The sequence below is a fragment of the Hippocampus zosterae genome, chromosome 3, assembly GCF_025434085.1.
Source record: "Hippocampus zosterae strain Florida chromosome 3, ASM2543408v3, whole genome shotgun sequence".
Taxonomy (NCBI): Eukaryota; Metazoa; Chordata; class Actinopteri; order Syngnathiformes; family Syngnathidae; genus Hippocampus; species Hippocampus zosterae.
In genome coordinates this window covers 12,764,637-12,788,480 of record NC_067453.1, presented here as the reverse complement: position 1 = coordinate 12,788,480, position 23,844 = coordinate 12,764,637, and the positions used below count along the sequence as shown (strand labels likewise).

The 23,844-nt window shown below is 43.1% G+C and overlaps 1 protein-coding gene across 1 annotated transcript in view; it reads right to left on the bottom strand.

Annotated features, from left to right (window-relative positions):
* The window catches only part of LOC127598197 (chromatin remodeling regulator CECR2), a 44,731-nt gene extending 29,412 nt beyond the window's left edge, over window positions 1–15,319 (bottom strand). Inside the window, exons 1-2 of the mRNA XM_052061851.1 lie at window positions 15,040–15,319; window positions 1,518–1,612 (exon numbers count right to left, since the gene is read on the bottom strand). Of these exons, the coding sequence (XP_051917811.1) occupies window positions 1,518–1,612; window positions 15,040–15,159 (215 nt within the window). The 5' untranslated portion in view covers window positions 15,160–15,319. The remainder of the gene's footprint in view (window positions 1–1,517; window positions 1,613–15,039) is intronic.
* Between the last annotated feature and the right edge of the window lie 8,525 nt (window positions 15,320–23,844).

Here is a 23,844-nt window from a genome sequence, read left to right as displayed (position 1 = left end):
CGTTCCAGAGAGTGGGGGCGGCGACAGAGAAGGCTCGGTCCCCCTAGGTTTTGAGTTTGGTCACGGGGATGGCGAGGAGGTTTGTGTTTGAGGAACGGAGATTGCGGAAAGGAGTGTATTGGTAAAGAAAGGAGTTCGAAAAGATAGGAGGGGGCCTGATTGTGAAGGGCTTTATAGGCAAGGAAATATATGCTATTCCTATAATTCCAGCAAGGTTATGATGTAATTATGTAATTAAAAAACTGGAGACCACGTTTGCGTTTAAAACAGTGGCTCTTTAACCTGGGTTCGATCGAACCCTAGGGGTTCGGTGAATCGGTTTCAGGGGTTCAACGGAGCCTCTGCCATGGAGGTTAAGACATACCTGACTCAACATGTCAATTATTATGACACCCCCACTTGGCCATCACTGGCCACTGGCGGAGAAAAAAAAAAGTAGGGTGTTTCCGGCAACCCGACCGACCAAGAATTTCTACGTCGAAAAAAAAAAAAAACTTTACGGTCAGCATTTTTTTTCAAACAACCCTCGACATTTTTGTGTAGAGCATTTACATCGGTGCAAACTCTCGCGATATTCACGCTGAGTGCGTGCGTCGTTTACCCTGTCGTCTCATTGAATCATGGCGGCGGCTGCGATCTCCGACGACAGTTTAAACCGCGTTTTCTGTGTTACAGTCGCATGCTCGCACCGTCATGTTAAGAAAATAGCATCCATTGATGTATCGAAAAAATTCAGCGAACTATTTGATGAACACCGCGGGCCGAGTAAAAACCGAGGGCGGAGGAGGACGACGGAGGCGGCAGCGCGCCCTGGCCCCCCCGAGTCCGGAGCGGGGAGAAAACTAAATAGGTGGCGGCCGCCGGGTAGCGGCGGAACAGCGGCGGAGGTAGGGGATGGTGTCAGGGGCGGGGTCGGTCGGTGCGGGCCATTCCCAGTCTCGCCCATCTTCCCCACGCCCGTCGGCGTTCCCCGATCGCCCACCCCGCCGACCCGCTCCGTCTGCACGCTCGTCGACACACCGTCTGCCTAGTCTACACAACTCTTGTGCAGGCCGGGCCGCGGTCGGCGACCTATCCCCGCCGGTGCCATCGCGACCTGGCCGACCCCGGAACCTAACACCCAGCCGGGTACCGGGGGGGTTCGATGTCTCCTTGTTTTATGGTTATTTTGTTTACATTTTGGATTTAGTTTGCCCAGTAGTCAACGTGTGAATGTCGTGATGTTGTAAAAAAACAAAACTTATACTTATGTCTTGAAATTGTATTTACTTTTTTTTCTGTTTTTAATACTTGCATTTTTTTATGCCTTGAATTTGTAAAAAGTCATATTTTAGTTTTTCACAAATGAAGGGTTCGGTGAATGCGAACATGAACTGGTTGGGTTGGTTTGGGTACCTCTGACAAGGTTAAAAACAAAAGCCAAACCCATACCTTAATAATACAAAATCGAAGAATGTGATGGCTAGCTCAAAAATCCCTTTACAGATAAATATCACTTCTATCAGGTCTTCACTTACGTAATGTCAGTGCGCTGGTAACATCCCTGCAGCAGACAAGCAATTAGGTCCCCAAGGAAGTTCAGGTCCTGCTCTGAAAGCGCTTTCTCCAATTCCTTGACACACAGCAAAGACATAAAATTAGCAATCCACTGTATGTTGCTCGCAAACACATATTTGGACCACATACAGCGCATGGCACACTCAGAAAGTTTATTGGCAACTGGTGAGTAAGGTATGGGGGATGGGGGTGGGTGGCCGTCACTTGATTGGACTGCACCAAAAATAGACACGCTGTTCTGAAAAATCACCACTTTTCCCAGAATATCTGATGGCAATCACACCCCTCCTATCTTTGGGGGGCAGTCATCATGAGAGTCGAACCAAACTTAGAAGTATTTTATTCCAAATGGTAATTCTGTACTTGAGCCATATTTAGAGCCCTCCTGTTACCAAAGCCCAGAGTGTCTTAAAACACTTAGTAAACCACAGTCAATTAAACCATACGAACACAAAACATTTTCAAGGTATGGACCCCCCACAATGAAAAAAAAAAGTAATAAATAAATAAAATGTACTTTATAGGTTAATATCTCAAAAAAAAAGTACATGTTACTTTTAAGTGCAGATTTTGATACACAAGGCCAGAATATAAAGCTATTTCAATTTTCAGGTCTTACATGGCCTCCAAATATGGTCACAAATTTTGTGTGCTATTTCTGCATCCCAGAAGTGGCCGTGCCACTCAAACTTTGACGGGCCATAACTCAAAAAACGTTTGAGTTTCCAGGCTCAACTGTCGAATTCTTTCAGTTGACGCACCAATAATGTAAACGTCAGGGAAATTTAAGAGGCGTCACTGGGGAGGAAGTGTGACTTGACCTGGACTGACCCTTCACATTAATGATCAATAAGACTCAAAGATAATATCGTGGGGTCAATAGTTTATCTATACAGCATATGAATCATGAGTTAAGCTGTCACATTCATGACTACAAGCAAAACCGGGCTATTCATATCCACAGTGGGACAAACACTGAAAGTTGTGACAAGACTAATGTCAAAAGGTGTGTTGCCATTTAGCCTCTTTTGTATGGTTGTTTCTAAAGAACAAGTCAGCCTGAAAGTATTCTTTCACTCAACTCGCTCAACTCCACTGCTGACTCCTCTATAGCTTCATTGGTTTGGAGAAAACAAAACAAAAAATTCCAATTTTATTTGGCATTTCCATTCCATTCTTTTCTCCTCAGTGCTCAGCAGTCCAGCATCTGAGAGTCCACTCAGAGCTACTTCACAAAAATGTCTTGCTATACGATCAGACTTCGAGTCCAATGATCACAAATACCCATTAAGACTGGACTCATAGTTGTTCATTTACCATGCCTCCCGAATGTACAAGTTATTTGGTAGGGAAAATAAATAAAACGTCACGCTGTTTCCACAAAATAATGGGGTTTATTATCTGGCGATCACCTAAGAAACCTGCTTGCTGTTTGTTCATCTGCTTGTACACACAACTCACTTATACGACTACAATGCTAGTTATAAGAAGAGCCGTTACTTGCTGGTGCATATGATCTGATTAATTGAGTACCGGTAATCAGGACTAATGGTAATTTGTCAAATTTCTTAGCATTAGCCAATGTTTTACCACAACCAACGGCCACCTGATTGACCAGTGAGGTTCAAGCTTTTGTTTTTTTTCTGTCAGAGGACAAGGGGGTACACTTACTCTTCGTTGGAGAGTCGCTCAAAGCAATGCCCCCATAGTTACTTCAAGAACAAAGCAACATTTCGCATTCGCTGTAAATGTAGCATAAAAATCTAAATGTTTATCTTTCATCCAAATTCAGAGCACAATAGCAGGGCGCCACATAAATTTTTGCATTGGGGCTACCAGTTTTTCAGTTGGTTGCGCCTTTTTGGGGTGGGGGGGGGGGGGTAGAATATGACCATATTAGACGATTTATGGTTATCTCATGTGGCACACCAAAGTTTCATTTATGTCAAGATTTACACATTATATCCATCCAAACATTTTCTAATTCGCTTTTCCCCACGAATGTCCGGGCCATTCTAGAGCCTATCCCAGCTGTCTTCGGGCAGTAGCAGGGGTACACCTCAACTGATTGCCAACCAATCGCAGGGCATATAGAGAAAAACAACCATTTCAGCTCACAATCACACCAAGGGACAATTGAGTGTTCCAGTAACTTGCTATGCATGTTTTTGGAATGTGGAAGGTAACCAGAGTACCCAGAGAAAACCCACGCAGGCACGGGAAGCACATGCAAACTCTACACAGGAAGGGGATGAAGTGCTGCAAATGTACTCCTATGTAAAAAGTAATTTAGTATTCTTCAAGACTGGTTATGTTAACATAAAGGATCCCACATCATGGTGTACCCAAGCACCATCCCTAACCTAAACTTCAAAAAATAAAATAAAGATACCGCTGTTGTGTACTTAGTGTGTGAAAGTAAAATGAAGCTATGACCTGATCATGTCGCACACCGTATGTGGAGTGACAGAAAAAAAAGAGAACATTCAATTGGCCCTGAAAGAGCATTTGTATTAGGATCCTCAAAGGTGCAGCACATCCACAAATCCGAGTAGTATTGGGGGAGTTGGCCTCTCTGGTTACCTTAACAGCAGACAGTTTCCATGTCACTGCCGTGGACTGCTCAACTGGAGTTCCTATCAGTAATAGTTGATGTGTGAAGGGGATATTGTGATCGGGGGCGGGGGGGGGGGGGGGGGGGGGGGGGTCTGTTTGTTGTAAGTTTACCGTGCTTCGATTGCTTTCTTTCTCTCCACCACATGATCCCATTCACTCCCCATGGTTCCTGCTAGAATCATCACCTGACAAAACTTAAAACCCCCACACGACAGACATGCATGCACATCCATAAAATCACAGGAAAGTGTTTCTCTCTCACGTCCTCAGGATATAACATTTCTTCATACAGAGGTGAAGCATCCTTATTGTGCTGAGCGACAATGACTCAAGCCTTAAAGTGTGGTTTGATTGCCTGAGTGGTCACTCCAACTTTAAAATATATCTGGCAAAGCCACTTCTACACCTCTGGGGTGAGCATGGTGAGACCCGCAATGTGTAACACCATTTGCTCATGAAAAAGTCAGAATAATATGAGTTAATATTGGGGTGTGTCAATAGCCACTTTTACACTATATGTCAAAGGTGTTTTTTTTTTTTTTCAAAACGGATGAAATGGAATTGACAATTACCTGCCTTCGCATGTGGTACCAGAACCATATCAAAGACAGGACAGCACCCGTGTGAAAGGCATTACTGAAAAGTCATAGTGGTAATGTGAGGTTTAAGACCTGGCACTCATTTCTTCTAACTTGTGCCAGCAAACATGTTGCACACGTCACCAGCAATGCTGCAGACCTCCGCAAATGCGTTTCATTGTGTCTGTATCTTTATCATTTTTCTATTCTGGTCCACACGGGGCTGGCGTTTTAAGTCCGAAAACAATTTTTTTTTCAAACCGGATCCTAGAGTGAATCTCAAATTGCTTACATTTCCTTTTGTAAAGCAATCAAGATAAGCGTCTTCCTTACGTGTTTTTAGTTTAAAATCAACACATTTTTTTACACTGTTCCTTTAAAATATCCATCTTTCTATTTTTTTATCCGCCTATCCTCACAAGGGTCACGGACGGGCGTGCTGAAGCCTGTCCCAGCTGTCTTTGGGCAGTAAGCGGGGGACACCCTGAACCAGTTGCCAGCCAATCGCAGGGCACACATAGACAAACAACCATTCGCGCGCACACCTACGGACAATGTATAGAGTGTACCATTAACATGCATATTTTGGGAATGCGAGAGGAAACCGGAGTCCACAGAGGAAGGCCGGAGCCAGAATTAAAACCACAACCTCTGCACTATGTTGCACTCCTTTGATATGTACAAATTAAAAACAATTAAGATAATGGCACACTCAACTTTTATTAAACTCTGCTGCTTGTATCAGCAGTCCTGATACATTTATAAATGCTGGTGCAACTTAAATTGAATGCGATAGAGTGGCTTTAAAAAAAATTTTTGAAAATGTTTAGTGCATTTTAAAATGGAGCCAAAATCTATACAATGAAGAGTTGCATTCATAAAATTAAACTACTAGTATCTAGGAATACAAAAATACTTATACTTATATATTTATAAAAGTATCACTCTTCTTGGGCACAAACCATTTTTTTATTTAATAATTTTAATGTATATGTGGTGAAATCATTGAAAATAAATAAAATCCGGGCGGCCCGGTCCCAAAAGATTACGAGGAAATTGGAACAGATATTTTCAGCATATTCTAAAACGTATGTAACATTTTAAACAAATCTTTTGTTATCAATAGTGATTTTGCTGGCTTCAATGACACACTTCTTCAACGAAAGAAGTCACCAGTAATAATGACCACTGTCAGGCTGTCAGTGTCAGAATGTGCAGTCATTGAACTGATTTTGAAAAGTAATCCGAACACGCTCAGCAGGAGGGGACTTGCTGCTCACGCTGCTAGCCACTGCCTCCTTTCAGTTTAGGTGGTGACATCTGCTGTCTTTTCTGGCCTTAAGTACCTGTCTGTTATTCTGTTAAATTATTACTTTCTCCCAGTTACTGAGCTGCCTAATATTTTGCTAGTTATTTACTCCCCACTGTAATGCGTTTCCAGCCATGACACACACACTGTCACACAAACAGTTATTTTGGTGAATTGCGACCGCATTTTGAGAGTTTAGCAATAAGCGTGGCTTCCCATCTTTCTAAACATTTTCCCTCCATTTTTATGCTAATGCTATTTACAGGGGTGTAGCTTTTTTTGTTGCCGTTTGTTTGTTTGTTTGTTTGTTTATTGAACATAAAACATACAGTAATAATTTGACAGAAAATAAGGTAGATAAAAAAGTAAAAAGAAAGAAATCAGTCTTCATTCAACAGTTATTATGTTCAAGGGAGTAGGATGAAGTAAAAAAACGTATCTAGTCCTACCCCGTTATGCGTTTATATCTACTAAATCATTTTTATATCAATCAGAAAAGAAAAAGTAAGAAGTCTCCATTAGGGCTCATACTTTACCCTTAACCGTGATATTTTCACAACTTTTGGTTTGTATCGGGATTATATACATCCTCACCCTGGCACTCTTGTGTCATTTTTCTCTTGTATTCATAATGGATATTTCAATACCTTTCTCTATTTATCAACTTAGTTCTTATTTATCATTATATTTAATGTTTAGAATTTATCATTTTAACTCTGATTGATGTAGGCTGTTTGTACTATTTTTTTGAATTTGTTTTTGAAATCAGCAAGCGATTTACTCAATTTTAGGTCCGTTTCGAGATTATTCCACATATTAACACCTTTGCTAGATACACTTCTTTGCTTGATGTTTGTTCTTGTTTTGAGTTTTTTGAATAAGTCGGTACCTCTTAATTCATAGTTGCTTTCTCGAATTTCAAAAAACTTCTGAATGTTTTGGCAGAGCAGGTTATTGTGTGCTTTGTACATTAATTGGCCGATTTTAAAGTCAACCAGGTCATAAAATTTCATCGTATTTAATTTGATAATTAAAGTATATATCGAATTCAAAGCGAGCTTTTGCCTACGCATTATGTTTAGCCACGTTAACTATCCAGCCGCAGCTCGTATGGAGCGGTGCTTCAACAAATAGTGTTCAAGAAGCACCTGTACACAGCAAGGTAATCTGGGTGTACCAGTTGGGTTTATCTGTTACACTGAGCAGAGTGCATTGACGAAGAGACAACAATGTAACCAACAAGCATTACCGCAACTCGACGGAAGGGTCCAAATCCCTAACTTTGGGCAAAGTCATACTTTAAATTGAATATTCTTTAATACTGTGAACCCATAGTTACGGGAAATTTTTCAGAAACGAACAACAAAAAGATTGGCTGCATTTCCGTGTAGATGGGGTGGTCTGTTTCAAGGCTGATTCAAGTCAGCATTTTCACTTTTCTATCATGGTCAAATTTCAAGTGGCATCGGTAGTCGTGCACTGTTGTGGAATGACGAGGAGTGACTGTCAGGGCCCGACCAGTTTGATAGTTAATTCGTTATGACTGAGCCCTGGTGCAAACGCTGTTGTAAATAAAGGCAAGACTGCATATGTTCGTGTACAGGAAAAACTAGTCTGCACAGAAGAAGGCTTATTCAGTTATGCATCCATCAGGAGAAGATGGAAAATTGAATGCACTGTTGTGATCACCTACTGCCAATGAAATTAAGAAGCTATGTCATGGTGCGGAGACGAACTCGCCATCCAAGTTGAGGCACAAACATCTTCTCCTTTCGGCTTTTCCCTTCAGATGTTGCCACAGCGAGCGAGTCATTAATTTCCATCTTTCCCCGTTCTCTGCATCCTCTACTCTTGACTCCAACTACCTGCATGTGTTCCCTCACGGCATCCATGAATCTCCTCTTTGGTCTTCCTCTCTGTCTCCTACCTGGTAGCTCCATCTCCGACATTCTCCGACCAATGTATCCACTGTCCCTCAAGTTGAGGCACAAACGTAATAATGTAAAATTACTGACCCAATTGATCACTTGTCCATAGACATCCACATAGTAGTCAATGTAGACTTACTACATTTAACTTCTGATAAGTTTTCAAGACCTTCCATCACATGACTTCCCTCTTATCTCAGATTTACAACCAGGCCCAAACACAAGGGTCTCTGCAACGTTGAAGGGAAGTCGCGCCCAGACTACAGACAGAGAAAAGGAACCATGGGGAGCTGCGACAATGGAGCTGGCCGAGAGAAACCCTAGTTTTTGTGCCCCTCAACCTCCCCCATCTGATGTATGTACTGCTAACCTCACTTGTCAGTCATAACTGGGGGAGGGGTTTCAGCCTTTTACAAAGCCCCCAACTACTTCATTGCATACAAGAGAGGGACATGCAAACTGTTTCTTGATCTTTCGAGAGTACTCAGGGTGTGAATCATTTTACCCAAGCTTTATAAGAAGAGTGTGAGAGGTTGGTGATTCACAGGCAATCACACAGGCTGAGCTGGGGGTGAGTGGGTAGGATAATGGGGAAAAAAGTTTCCATGGGATGAGTGAACTCCCTTGACAATAGGTAATTGTTGCTGTGAAGGGGGGTCTTCCTGCCACTGTCAAATGACAGAACATCAAGGGCATATTGTAGTTTGGGTCTTTAATGAAGACAATTTTGAAGTGCTTGTAATTCTTTTGGGCCCACAGAACAACTATGTTATCCACATCAAGTGACACACTGCCTCCGCCGACACCACTTCAATTTGCCTCATGCTATTAATACCTTATTTTGTCAAATGAAAGACTTCAAAACTTTGAGCATGTTATCTTAAACTGTTTTCAAGTTATGCCCGTCAAGGCTTAAGTGCCACGGCCACGTTTGGGATCCAGGACTTGCACACCAAATTTTGGTCCATATTTGAAGAACCTCATCTTTTGTTTTAACGTGGGGACAGACCTGTAATTGTATTCTGGCACTGTCCATGAAAATCTGCACAGGTGTACAAAAGTGGATTTTTTAATGACAATAGATTTTGGGGACATTTGGGAGGTCCATATCTTGGAAATGTTTTGTGTTGTGTTTGCGTGGTTTCAACTAATTCCTCATCATATTTGAGGACTCAATGTATTTAGAAAGTTTCAAGGCACTGGGGCCTTTGAGGGCACCAAATCAGGCTTTGGGATAAAATTACTATTTCGGGCCCCCTATTTGAGGATGGGAATGAGCGTCTTACCCCATCAACATTATGATATAATAAAACCTCTGTTTTCCAACTTCTCCTCCATGAAACAGAGCCATTACTCAGTTTCATGGACATGGAGGAATCAAGTGTGTTAAGAGTAGAGTTATACCAAAAACAGGCCAGATAGGACTTTGGTATCCACTGGTCTAGGCTTTAGACTTCCAGATCAGACTTTAGGGCAAGGAACTCCGGTTCCTGAGAGAGCCATATCTTGCCTGTTTTCGAGCTCTCCCTACTCCAACACACCTGATTCAATTGACCATGATCGTTTCAGGCTTTTAAAGAGCTTGCTGATGAGCTGATCAGGGTGTTGAAGTAGAGAGGATCCAAAACAGGCAGGATATGGCTCTTGAGGAACAGGAGTTGCCTACCCCTGCTTTTGGGCATATACCTATATAGTAAAGCAACCAGGATGTTTTTCTTCGGGTAACTGACTTGTTTTATAATGTTTGCCTTTCCTCTTTGAAAGATGCATTCAAACTGTAACTGTCAGACACAATGAAAGCGGTCAATTATTGTAAAAATGCCATTGTGCAACAGCTGGAAAAGGGTTCATCTCTTGTTGCGTCGATTTAACTGGGTGATATTAGGTGTCAATGTGTCGCGTCATTTTCAACATAGCTCGTCGGGGGGAGTGCTGGAGCCTATCCCAGCTGACTTTGGGAAAAAGGCAGACTACACCTTGAACTGGTCACCAGCCAGTCGCAGGGCACACATAAAGAACTGACCAGGAACCAATCCCACGCTGCCTGTACACAACTCAGGTGAGTGTACCACTATATCATCAGTGACTACAATATTGAATGTTAATATCAGTGAATTTATCAGTTTAACACTTTCGGGGACTACAGCGGACAGCATATCATGTTATCAGGTTACAGGGTGCATGAAATGGCTACAGTCATAAAATTAACCCTATTTGGAGCCCCAACAAAGGCCTTGAAACTCTAAATTCAGTGTAGAGTTCCCAATTATGATGATAAATCAGTTGAAATCACAACCAACACAAAATATTTCCAAGATCTGAATCCCCTAAATGTATCCAAAATGTAGTGCATCATTAAAAAGTCTACTTTAAAAATATTACACGTGCCATTTTTAAGTGTAGATTATGCTATAAGAGCAGAGTATATAGCAAAAGCAATTTACAGCCATAAATGCGTCCATTTGGCGCTAGTGCTCCTGTCAAGAACACAAATTACCACCAATTGCATCAGGAAAGAGAGAGGCAGTGATTGCAACAATGATGAGACTAGACATTTGACCGATCTGAATGAATCGCTTTGACCTGCACTTGCAGAACATGTCGTCCAAGTAATACGAGTTGGGAACAAGCAAAAAGTTAAATAAATAAATACAAATATTAAAGGGAAAAAAAAGGAATTCAAAGCTTCACTACATGGTTGAAATAAAACTTTGTGGCACAATCCTGCTATTCATTAGATAGGAATCTGTCTAGACCAGGCATGTCCAGCTTCATTCCTTGAGGGCCGCTGTCCTGCCTGTTTTAGATGTGGGCCTACTGCAACACATTCAAATGATCAGCTCATCAGCAAGCTGTGAAGAAGCCTGAAAACGATCCTATGATACATTTGGGATGGAGAGAGGTGGGTTGAGCTCAGTGGTCCTCCAAAACCAAATTTTGCTTGTGGGCCCCAATTTGGTCAGGTCAGAATAAAAAATGTGAATTCTTTCTCCAAGCGAGTGAAGACATCCATCCAAGCATTTTCTGTTACACTTAAAAACGTCATTGTCCCGCTGGTACTAATCCATTGGCCTTGTAGACAACAGAAACAAAGGCCCACTAACAGGCAGATTGCACACTCATTCATCAAATCTAACATGACCAAACTATACACAAACGCAGGGCTTCATAAGAAAGAAAATGAATAATAAACAAACAAACAAATAAATAAATAAATACCATCCCCTCTCAGATGCAGCAGCTAGCATCCAGTCAGAGTGAAAATCCTCCACCTTTCAGGGGGAAGGGAAAGAAATACCCACCATCTGGGGTTTAGTCATGGTAATGCCAGGGACTGGGGCTTAGTGATAGGGAAAGAGAATAGGACCGGGAGACGTTCTGTTAGTGCTATGGGTAGCTGGTCAAGTGGTGACAACGTGTGTGGACATTGAGTGAGGTGCACGAAGGCAACCCTATAGATGACAAAATATAAAGTTATAAAATGTGTGTATGGTTGGATAAATGCATCCAACAATGTCTAAAAAATTGTTTCAGTAGCAAGAAATGAAATGAATAGTGAATGAATTGAAAGCCAATGCTGCCTCCAATGCTTAAACGATCGACTGAAATGCTCCGCTTGGTACCATACTGACTGCACCAGTCAGATTTGGTAAGTACGTCTAAAAGGCAGAACTTAAACAGTACAAATGCCCAGCTAATAACATAAACAGCATATACAAACATGCATATACACAGAGTATATGTTCATTTAGACTGCTTAGATTTTTTATATATCCTGTAGCATACATTTTCCTTAGGTGCCCCTCAAATGCAGCTGTTTGTGTCATAAATATTTTTTCTTTCTAAAAAAATAAATAAAATCAGCCATCCTAAGATGGCATGGATAAAATTGTTGACTATGCTGGAATTGGCTACAAAACCATCAGCCAACCATGGCTCAGTTGGCTTGGTTTACTTTCAAATGTTGCTTGTACCAAACTTGAGTGCCACCACGCACAGTGTGAGGGCAACATCTATAATCCCGGCACACTCACACCACCCAAAGGCAATGTCAATCTCTCCTCGCTCACCAACAATTATGCTTCATTCATGTGCAAGAGGAGGGAAATAGAACTTTCCACCTCCTCTATGGAAAGCGCCATTTATGTATGTGGTGTATTTTGGATGGATGTGAAGATTTTGTTTGGTTATCTATATTTTGTGTACAGCTCTTAGATCAGCTGTGACTGTTGTGAGAGCTCTATATAAATAGAGTTGAGTTGATTCATTTAACGTAATTTACAATTAGAACCATCCACCCGCTCTTGTGCATATAAAGGGGGACATAAGTGATAGTCATTGTAGAGTGTGTCATTTGTGACAGTGGCCAAACCGGCTTCACCTGTTGCAGGGATGTGGCGTTAAATCCGTTTCCTTTGCCAGTGGAACCTTGATTGAAAAGATTTTGAATTTAACATACTGAAAATAGTGTTTAGTCTACAGGTGTAACAATTAATCAAGAATCAAATTATTGGTCATTGCTTACACATAATAATCAAATCATTAGGAACGAACTGACTAGTTGCCTTGTTTATTTGAACAGTGTCCAGAAGACTCAGAATTTCACATTTCTTTGGTCCACTCAGGTCTCGCTCATCTGACTGATGTGTCACTAAATGCCAAATAGGCGCCCCGTACGGACAGCGGTCTATTTCCAATCACCTGTGGAGCTACAAAATCATGAAGAGTAATAGTATTAGTTTTATATTTGACTAAAGGACATTTGTGGTGATAATAATTCAGCCACCTAGACAGTTCATTAAATAAGCGTGACAATGACGTGGCATCATCTTGAGGAGATGAAATGAGGCGATCGAGGAGCATTGTCTCATTTTCACCACTTTTTTTTTTACCTACACTCAATTCTGTCCTTTTTTGAACTTTTTATTTATTCGAATATATTCGTCAGGGGTAATATTTCTACATTCACTAATTTCAACATATGTTTATTTCAGGGTGGCACTGTGGTCAACAGGTTGGCACGTCATCACAGTCATGGTTTCGTTTCAGGGCCCCAGCCTTCCTGTGTGAAGTTTACAACAACAACAAAAAAAAGCGACTTGAGTATCACGCCCTGCAGTGTGGGCATAGCCAAAAACCTTTACAGCTCAGTTGGGAAAAAAATAAGGGGTTGTGATTGTCGATATGGGGTGAAAAATGTTTTTGACGATTTTCTGGGGACCCCAAGCATGCTGGGAGGCCCCTGTGAAGCCACTGCAGAAATTACAGCGCAAGAGTGTGTGTGTGTGTGAGAGAGAGAGAGAGATTCAAAGATGGCAATCAGGATGAAACATACTGGCCCATGTTCTATTTTAATCATGAAATGTATGTATTTTGGGGAAATGTCAGATGCATCCCTCAACAATCAAATTGGATCCAAATGCTTGCCAGAGGAGATGTGTAGAAGGCTGCGACGGAGTGCTAAAATACATTAAGGGGAGAGATCGTGACAGCGACGATGAAATGGGACAAGAGAATAGGACCAATAATTTGTGTTACTCGTCATGAAAAAAAAAATACTGGTTGCTAGAAAACTACAGTTGTTTGCTTATGTACTTTGAAAGTCTGCTAAGAGCATCCGTGAGTAAAGATATACACTGCGAGTGTGAGATTTAGATGTCAGTGACAGTGCATACTTTAATTAGAAAGGCATAGTTTGTTATGCATGACTGTTTTCATTCTTGTCTTATGTACAATTTGTTTTAGCTGTGGTTGTTTAAGTGCTGCAGAAATAAAAGTTGAATTGAAAATGTAAAATACAGTACAACAGCACCCTGCAATAGGAGATTGAAAAGATATGTATGATTGTCTACAGGCATATAGACAGTCTCCCTTCAGTTCAGTCATGTCCAACATTAATACATATGTAATTTTAAAAAAGTATCACCTTGACCACTTGTGAACTTAGACATCATAAAATGAAGTTCCTCCAATTACCTCAATGTGGAATGGCGGGTGTTTGGTATGCACGTACGCTGTGCTTATTGAGTCACTGTGACGCATGACGAATAGTTAAACTGAGCATTTCTTCAAAGAAGCTTAAATTGGCGTTTCCACCCTGCTAGCTGTGAGATGATTGGGCAATAAAGGCATTTTAGGGTAACCGGAAAAATTTACTTGAAGTCAGCGCCATGCAATCAATTGTCACCATTGACTCATCATGCAGTAATCGCTGCTTGTGACAGACGGGCATAATAACTTTCAATACATAAAGTGGCAAATCTAGTCGTATACTGTAGTTGCCAGGCTGTAGACAGTTCGGAATTAACGCATTGTGTTTCAGCTCAAAGCGGTATTAGCAAGCACACTTTGAACCAACTCTTTTCACTCACTCACAAACGGGGGGAGCAAACAATGCCCGAGAAGCATCTGCGTCTCGCTCCCCAAGCCAGATGGCTGACGACTCGAAGACAATAAACTGCCAAACCCACGCCATGAACTTAACTTAATGTAACAAACAATACACAATAAAGTAGAGGAAACCTATTGAATACACCCCATATCATCGTTATTACACTCCTATGTCAAACTTCTCAAGTTTCATTTTGTATCACAAGGACATTATCGTCCCCAAATGTTCATATTGCAATTGAGATTATGTGAAGTATGAACAATTTCTTGAGTGAAATGGACAATGAGGAGCGTCGGTCTTTTAGAATATCAATTCAAGGTGCACATGAACGCCCTCGTTGAATATAGAGCAACAAACAACTACAACCTCATTGTTAACAGTCTTAATTCATTCGATCTCAATTCGGTCTCTCGGATTACCTTTATTGACGATCGATTAACAGTTTAATTTAAAATTTTGCGTTGCTAATCAGTTAGCTAGGTTGTTGCGGAGTAGTAACTAACGTTAAAGGGTGGAAGTTCAAAGAGCATAGCTCAATTGGCTAGTAGTTCGTAAACCACCTTAGCAGAGCGAACATTGAGAAAAGCTGACACAAACAACATTTTATTTCTACAATACGGAATGATGGTGTTACTGCCGCTAAGACACGAATTTATTTACCTCGATTTCAAAGTCGGGAAGGTTGAACGCTGCCCTGAATAGCGAACAGAAGTGGGCTATGGCGGGCACTTCCCACCAAGACTGGACTTCTTCCACAGAAACTGTACATCCCTGGGACATTTTCAGACTGGACAAATTGTGTCGCGTCTGTTTCTCACATTAGAAAGCGGTTTAAGGTTCAAATGTTCAATGAAACACTTCCGATAAAACTTGCTCGCGCAGCCTGACTGGCTCAGCTGCCATAGCGATTCGCCGGGCTCTTCAATCTGTTTCAATCAGTCCCAGCGGAGTTGAACAGATGGGCTGGGTCATACCATTATTCGTCAGAGAGGGGAAAAGGGACACTTGGTGTTAGAGTTACTACAACAAATAAACAAACCTATTTAGGCTTATTCCAATATCATACCGTTCTAATGCACTTCTCTAAATCTTTATTTGATTTTGGTGGTTGAAGACACTAATTTATTGGAGCAGTAAAAGTATATTATTTTTAAATCCCTATTGGTATTGATTGTGCGACCTTCGTTTAAAGAGGAATGTTTTGAACGGTGAAATAACGATTAAAGTGTGGATAATTGCTCTGTGTCAAGTAATTATTTCTGAGTTTGATTAAAAATAATTGACTGGTGTAGTATTAGTTTTTTTCCTTCCAATGTTTTTAATGTCATTCTTCACATGAAGACAAGTACAACAAGAATACTGCAATAACAACCACAAAACCACTGTTAAAAACGATCCTAATGCTCCAACACGCCTGTGATTTTATTTGGATTTCGTAAACAACATCCCCTAAAAGGCTTTGGCCATTATACAACACTAGCTGGTTCGCCGCCCTCCGGGTGGCTCATCAGCTAGTTCCTGCGGAAGGCTGGTAAGGTGGTGGTTCGCCGCCCTCCGTGCGGCTCATCAGCTAGTTCCTGCGGAAGGCTGGTAAGGTGGGCCTTCGGCCCACAAAAGTGTTGTTGCTTGGTTCAACTTTTTGTTCATCTTCATTGCTTATCGCGAAAATAAAGAGATGTTTAGCTCTACTAAATAACTAACAATTTCATTGCAATGCTTGTGGGTAGACAACATTTTTTCGCTAAGATGCCCGCGCGATCGTAGTGAGCCACTGCCTAAGCGGCGCGCAGTGGCGGCGCGCAGTGGCGGCGCGCAGTGGCGGCGCGCAGTGGCGGCGCGCAGTGGCGGCGCGCAGTGGCGGCGCGCAGCGGCGCGATGAAGTAGGTACGTTTTGAGAAGGGACAGACGGAAGGACAGCCCGCATGCGGGATGACGCGCAATATATATATAGAGATAAAGTGCACATCTAAGGTAAACTAGTACTCAGCCTATAGTAGATTTAAACCATGGTTGCATACTTTGTTTTTCTCAAGTTTACATTGAACACAGCAGTCTGTTTCTGTATGTTTGTTGAAGAATAACGAGACACCGGACACCAGCGTTCATTATGTGCCGCTGTATTCCAAACTGCCCGCCGTACAAAAAAGCGCACGCACTTCCCCCGTGCTGCTGGGGCAAACCATTCTGAACGGTGTGGGGGGGGGGGTCACTCCCCCTAACACAGTTAGGCTATGTTGATTGTGTTGGTCCTTCTTGTGCGGAAGTCTCTCTACAGTTTTTGTGTAGACCTCATTTCGAATGACTACACTTGGTTCGACGACAACACTGGAGACGTTTTATTTTCGCTAGGTCACTACCACTGTCAGACAGACAAACACAGAGAAGCTCCACCCGCTCTTTTTACATGGACGCAGAACACTGTAACCTTCCACACAAAATAGTTCCAAACAAGTAACAATCGTGTCAGTGGCATACATCTTATACCTGTATGATACAGAGAGAGAGAGAGAGAGAGAGAGAGAGAAGAACAGATAACTTTGGTCTTGTCAGTGGAGCAATCGGGCAACTTTTTAAAAGTAAACTTTCCATTCATAAACTCTTTACGTATCAGTTTTCGGCGTCTTATGCTGCCGTGGTTGGCAAAACTGACATGGGCGTGGACTTCTGCAGTGCGCTTGTTGTTTTGTTCTGGTGTATTTATAGAGCAACGTAACATCCGCTTGTGACGTGAGCCGCGTTAATCTCGCGAGAAAAAAATTAATCCCGTTAAAATTCATTTAAATTAATGCCAATAAAAACGCGCTAAACTGACAGCTCTAATATATATATGTATGTATGTGCGTGTGTGTATGTGTGTGCGTGTGCGTGTGTGTGTGCGTGTGTGTGTGTGTGTGTGTACCGTGTCCAATCCTAGCTCTGGCCTCCCTCTGTGGAGTGCGCATGTTCTGCATGCATGTCCCAGCCCTGCGTGGGTTTTCTCCGGGTACTCCGGTTTCCTCCCACATTCCAAATACATGCATGGCAGGCTGATTGAACACTAAATTATGACTTGAGTGAACGCTGGAGTGTCCGGCTGCCGCTGCTCACCCGCACTGTGGTTTTTTTGTTCTTGTTCCTGATTGTAAAGTGTCCTTGAGTGTTTTTAAATGCACTTATAAATAAAATGTATTATTATTATTATTATTACCTGTATTATAAATCATCCCTAGGTGTGAGTGTGAGTGTGGATGGTTGTTCGTCTCTGTGTGGCCTGCGATCGGCTCCAGCAAACCACCCCGCCCCCGCAACCTTCGTGAGGTTAAGCGGATCAGAAAATGAATGAATGAATTAATATATATATATATATATATAGGCGGCCCGGTAGTCCAGTGGTTAGCACGTCGGCTTCACAGTGCAGAGGTACCGGGTTCGATTCCAGCTCCGGCCTCCCTGTGTGGAGTTTGCATGTTCTCCCCGGGCCTGCGTGGGTTTTCTCCGGGTGCTCCGGTTTCCTCCCACATTCCAAAAACATGTGTGGCAGGCTGATTGAACACTCTAAATTGTCCCTAGGTGTGAGTGTGAGCGCGGACGGTTGTTCGTTTCTGTGTGCCCTGCGATTGGCTGGCAACCGATTCAGGGTGTCCCCCGCCTGTGTGTCCATCTGTTGTTATTCATACAACAGAATAAAATCAGGGCTCCCTACGAGTATGTCAGCTTTGTGTTCAATTAGACAAGTGTCACACCGAGCAAGTCAATTTGTAATTCATCTATCCACCCATCCACTTTCTAATCCATTTATCCTCAGATGGGTCACGGGCATGCTGGAGCCTAACCCAGCTGTCTTTGGGGAGGAAGGGCGAAGCTGGAATCGAACCTTGCACAACTGTACTGTGAGGCGGATGTGCTAACCAGTCGTCCAATGTGCCGCCCCAGTTTCTGATTCAATTACCAAAAAATACTTAAACAATACCAGTATTATTTAAGTATTGTTTTAAGTATTTTTTAAGTATTAAGTATTAACAATACAATACAAAACAATACTTAAATAATACTGGTATTGTTTGAGATTTTCTCTTCTTTCTAAAATTGGTGCTCTGGCTCAATAAAGCTTGGCAAACAGACTTAAACAATTACAACAACCTTGGTTTCATAAATATCATTTATTGGTCTGAAATTTATTCCGGCATACAGGTTTGTGCAGGAGGAACTCATCCGTGGAGAGATTTAAGTCTGCTTCCTGGCTACTGTCAAGGTGCTCTTGAGCAAGGCACCAACTCCACTTCCCGAGCTTTAGAGGTGCAGCACTGTTTCAATAATAATTCAATTGGTTAATCCACCAAATTATTCATTTTTTTCTGTTTGGCAATTCGATGCCATGATAGAAGAAAAAAGTTCACATGATGCTAGGAGTCTTTGTATCAAAGATTATGAATGTTACCCTCAATATTGCCATGGAGCAACTGACGAAACAATATTATGTTACATCTTAGTTATTTAAAGTCTGGTAGGAAGAGGGTTTTTTTTTCATATTCAGGAAAACAGGTGGGGGCAAGGTGGGCGACTGGTTAGCACGTTCTCCGCACAGTGCAGATGTGCAGGGTTTGATTCCGGCTCCGGCCTTCCTGTGTGGATTTTTCATGTTCTCCCTGTGCCTGCGTGGGATTTCTCTGGCTGTACTCGGGTTTCCTCCCACATTCCAAAAACATGCTTGGCAGGTTAATGGAATCCTCTAAATTGTGCTTAGGTGTGAGTGTGAGAGCGAATAGTTGTTCGTCGATGCTCAATTGGCTGGCAACCAGTTCAGCGTGTAACCTGCCTACTGCCGGAAGACAGATGGGATAGACTCCAGAACGCATGCGACCCTCGTGAGGATAAACGGGTTAGAAAAATGGATGGATGGATGGATGGATGGAAAATAAGTTTAAATTGGAAAACCTGCACGCAGCTTGATAGCCCTAAAGGGCCACAGCAGCTCGGTGTTTGGGGACTATCCCCCCCGGGCTAGTTAGAATGGTATAACCCAAGAGGCCAGGTGCGGCTTGCCGTCGTTACCGTGAGTTGCGTTTCATGCTATTAAAGCATCAGTCAAATGCCATAATGACTTGTGTCATTAATAACACAAACATTGTGTCAGAAGTGATCCTACCCACTCCTGTTTTCGATTAGTGCCGTCGCAGCTGAGAGTTTATTGTGTGCGGAACACGCAGTTGGGAGTCCAGTGTCGCGACCGTGATAGCAACGAGGCTGACGACATGGCGGCTAACGTTAGCATCCCAGCCCTGGAGGAGATGAAGCTGACTGGAGATGTTGCAAACAACTGGGGGGGGGTGATTGCCGTCATGTGTACAAACACAACCTGAACCTGTCTGCTACACAACAGGAGGACGTGAAAGAGATATTGGTCGCGTTGGAGAATTATTTCAAACCAAAACGGAATGTAATATTCGAGAGATACGTGTTTGGAAACTGCAAGCAAGATGACGGTGAGCCAATTGATTCGTTTGTTACGAGACTGCGCGAGAGGGCCGCTTCATGTGAATACGGAGAGCTAAAAGAAGAGCTGCTACTCGACCGGCTGGTCCTTGGAATCACTGACGAAAATGTGAGAAGACGCCTACTTGGGGAGAAAGACCTGACACAAAGATCGGCCATTGATATGTGCAGAGAGGCTGAAATGACGGCTATGAAATTGAAACTCATGACGCCAGAGTGCATTTCAGAGAGTATTCACCTATCAGACAAGCAACAGCAACGGGGCACGCGAGGCATGTATAAACCCGAAGATGGAGAGAGGAGAAGGGACATTGTCGAGTGCAAATATTGTGGTGGCTCACACAAACGGGGAGCGGATGCGTGCCCAGCAGTTGGGAAATCATGTCGCAAATGTGGGACATTGAATCACTTCGCAAAAGTGTGCATGAGAAAAGTTCAATCCAACCAGAGAGTTAATATCACGGAAGACGCACAGTTTGATGAAGAACAGGATGATATCTATGCTGCGGAGAGCATTGGTGCTGTACGTGGTCATGGAAGAAAATGGTTCGCTACCCTCTCATTAAACGAAGCACCCCAGAGATGTCAGTTGGATTCGGGGGCCACGTGCAATGTAATGAGCATCAGAGACAAGAGGAAGCTTGCGCCCAACGTTCCTCTACTCTCAAGCAAGACCAAGCTAGTTTTCTATTCTGGAGAAACACTCAACTCAATTGGGGTTTTTAGAACTGAATGTGTGGTACACGGCAGAAAGCATATCTTAGACTTTGAGGTCGTGAGGTCCAAACAGCGCCCCCTCCTGTCGGGCTCGACGAGTGTGGAGTTGGGGCTAATGCATTTCACCATCCCAGAAGAACTGAATCTGATAGGGCAGAGCAGCACTGGGCCACTTACCAAGCAGCAACTGGTTGAGTGTTTCTCAGATGTGTTCACGGACCCAGTCCAGGCGCTCCCGGGAGAGGTACGCTTAGAGCTTGACAGTTCTGTGACCCCGGTACAAACTTCACCACGAAAAGTCCCAGTGGCCCTCAGAACAGCGGTAAAAGCCCGACTGGATAAACATGAACGTGATGGTCATATTACCCCTGTGTCTGAGCCTACAGAGTGGATCAGCAATATGGTTATCGTTAAGCAGCCAGAGAAAATGAGGATCTGCATAGACCCCAAGTACCTCAACAAAGCATTAAAACGCTCGCACTACCAAATGCCCACACTTGACGACGTGCTGTACAAACTCCCGAAATCTCGTGTCTTTACGCTTGTGGATGCACGGGATGCTTTTCTTCAGTGTAAACTGGACAGAGAGAGCAGCTTCATGACGACGTTCTGGACTCCGTGGGGAAGATGCCGATGGCTAAAACTTCCGTTTGGCGTGTCGGTCGCTCCGGAGGTCTATCAACGCAAACAAGATGAGCTATTGTCAGGGCTTACTGGAATCGAACCAATAGCTGACGACATATTGATTGTCGGATGCGGGGACACAGATGCGGAAGCGATCAAGGACCACGACGGTAAACTAATCACGCTGATGGAAAGATGCAGGGAGATCAAACTGAGACTCTGCCTAAAGAAACTACAGTTTAAGGTCAGGGAGGTCAATTTCATGGGCATGTTTTGTCATCCGACGGCCTCCACCCAGACCCAGAGAAGATCAGGGCAGTTCAGGAGATGCCCCACCCCACGGATGTGAAGTCGGTGCAAAGATTTATTGGGTGTGTTACATACCTTGCGAAGTTTCTTCCACGCCTGTCAGAAATATGTGAACCCCTACGAAGGCTTCTCGACAAAGATGTCATGTTTCACTGGCTGCCTAAGCATGATGCAGCTGTTCAGGAAATCAAAAGGCTTGTGACGTCAGCACCACTGTTGAAATACTATGATGTGACAAAGCCTGTCACCGTACAAAGTGATGCCAGCCAGAAGGGTCTTGGGTGTTGCCTTCTCCAGAATGGCCAACCAGTTAGCTATGCATCTCGTGCATTAACACGAACAAAACTACGCTCAAATTGAAAAGGAGTGTTTGAGCATCGTGTTTGCATGTCAACGATTCCACCATTACCTCTACGACAGAGAAGAAATATCAGCAGAGACAGATCACAAGCCGCTCATCGCTATCTTCAACAAGCCTCTCCTGTGTGCTCCGAAGCGTCTCCAGAGCATGCTTCTTGCATTGCAAAACTTACAATCTCAAGGTAACATACAAACCGGGCACCGACATGCATATCAGCGATGCACTTAGTAGAGCCACAGTACCAGTCAACACAGGCAATGAGGCCTATTATCGGCAGTCTGTGTGCATGCTACAGAGGGCGCAAGACAAAGCTGAAGACATTAATCAAGCCGACTACCTGAACGTCACTAATCAGCGTTTGACACAAATCAGAGACCACACAGCGAGTAACACCTGTCTTCAAATGTTGAAGGATTTGGTCATGGAGGGGTGGCCTGAACACAAGGAGCAGACACCCTTAGCCATCAGAGAGTATTGGTCGGTCAGAGATGAAATCGGTGGACAGGATGGAATACTTTACAAAAGTCAAAGAGTCATAATCCCAAGATCACTACGGACGGAAATGCTGAACCGCATACACAACAGTCACATAGGAGGAGAGGCACAGCCAAGATGCGGTATGACAAATCGGCAAGAGATCTGCCAGAACTAAAGGTTGGCCAACCAATAAGGATGCAGCCTTTGCCTGGAGATCGGACTGGGAGACGGAGAAGAGGTGTGTGTCTCCAGCAGGCGGGCCCTCGATCCTATGTAGTGGATGTAGAAGATACTCTGTAAAGACGTAACAGAGTGGCTCTGAGACCAGCAGAACAAAATATGGCTGAGAGACGAACGGAGCAAAACGAGGCTACAGGACCAACAGAACTAAACCGGACACCTCCCAGACCACAGGAGAGTCGGGGCGGTGACGGTATGAAGGAAGAGAACGTGAGCAAGGATCGGACAAACGGACAAGATGAGGAAAAGACACAGATGGACACAAAGGGACAGTACAAGACCAGCAGGGGTCGGATAGTGAAACCACCCCAAAGACTTGATTCATAGAAAAGCTAATATTGTTTATTATTAATTGTGTTGAATTATAAAAGGGGAGATGTTTGGGGACTATCCCCCCCTCCGGGCTAGTTAAAATGGTATAACCCAAGAGGCCAGGTGAGGCTTGCCATCGTTACCGTGAGTTGCGTTTCATGCTATTAAAGCATCAGTCAAATGCCATAATGACTTGTGTCATTAATAACACAAACACTCGGCACAACAGCAGTGGTTGTGGTCATCAGAGTCATCCTTGCAGCCACATTTCTTGTCTTTGTATCCTTTGGGTTGATCTTTCCTTAATTAATGATGCTAAACAACAAAAGCAAAGAGAAAACATGACAATCTGGGAATGGTGCTCAAAGTATACAGTACAGTACATCGGTCAGGGGAGAAGATACAAACACATTATCTTTAACAAAAACGCCACTTAGAGAAGCATCTCTTTTTCACCAGGAATCAATAGATCAGTGGGGGGAAAACTTATTTGAGGGCAACGATTGGTAGTCAGCACATGCTTTTTTTGGGGGCCCTTATGTAACACCTTGTTTGTTTGTTTTTTGCAAGTGCAATTTTTAATGTTTTTCCTCTCCTAACAGTCAACATGGCAATCTCCATTGGCATTGCTTTTATTTTGGCAATACATAGACTCTAAATGTGGGGACACTTGTGCCGGCTGATTAGTTGCAGACTGGGATATTATGTAATGCAGAGGCCAATGACTAAACGTGCTAATTACAATGTCTTTGCCCGTCAGCTAAAAACGAATTTATCGAAAGTGAATTGTTGAGGTGGAATTCACTTGTGTGCGTTGGCTTCTAACGGTACATGAGTGTACATATCTCAGTTGTGTGAACGCAGTTACTGAGATAGTGTGTCTCAACACCAAATTGCCACGAGAGGGAGGGACTTTAGCCACTGAGACAATGCTTGTGTTTGTGCAACGACTG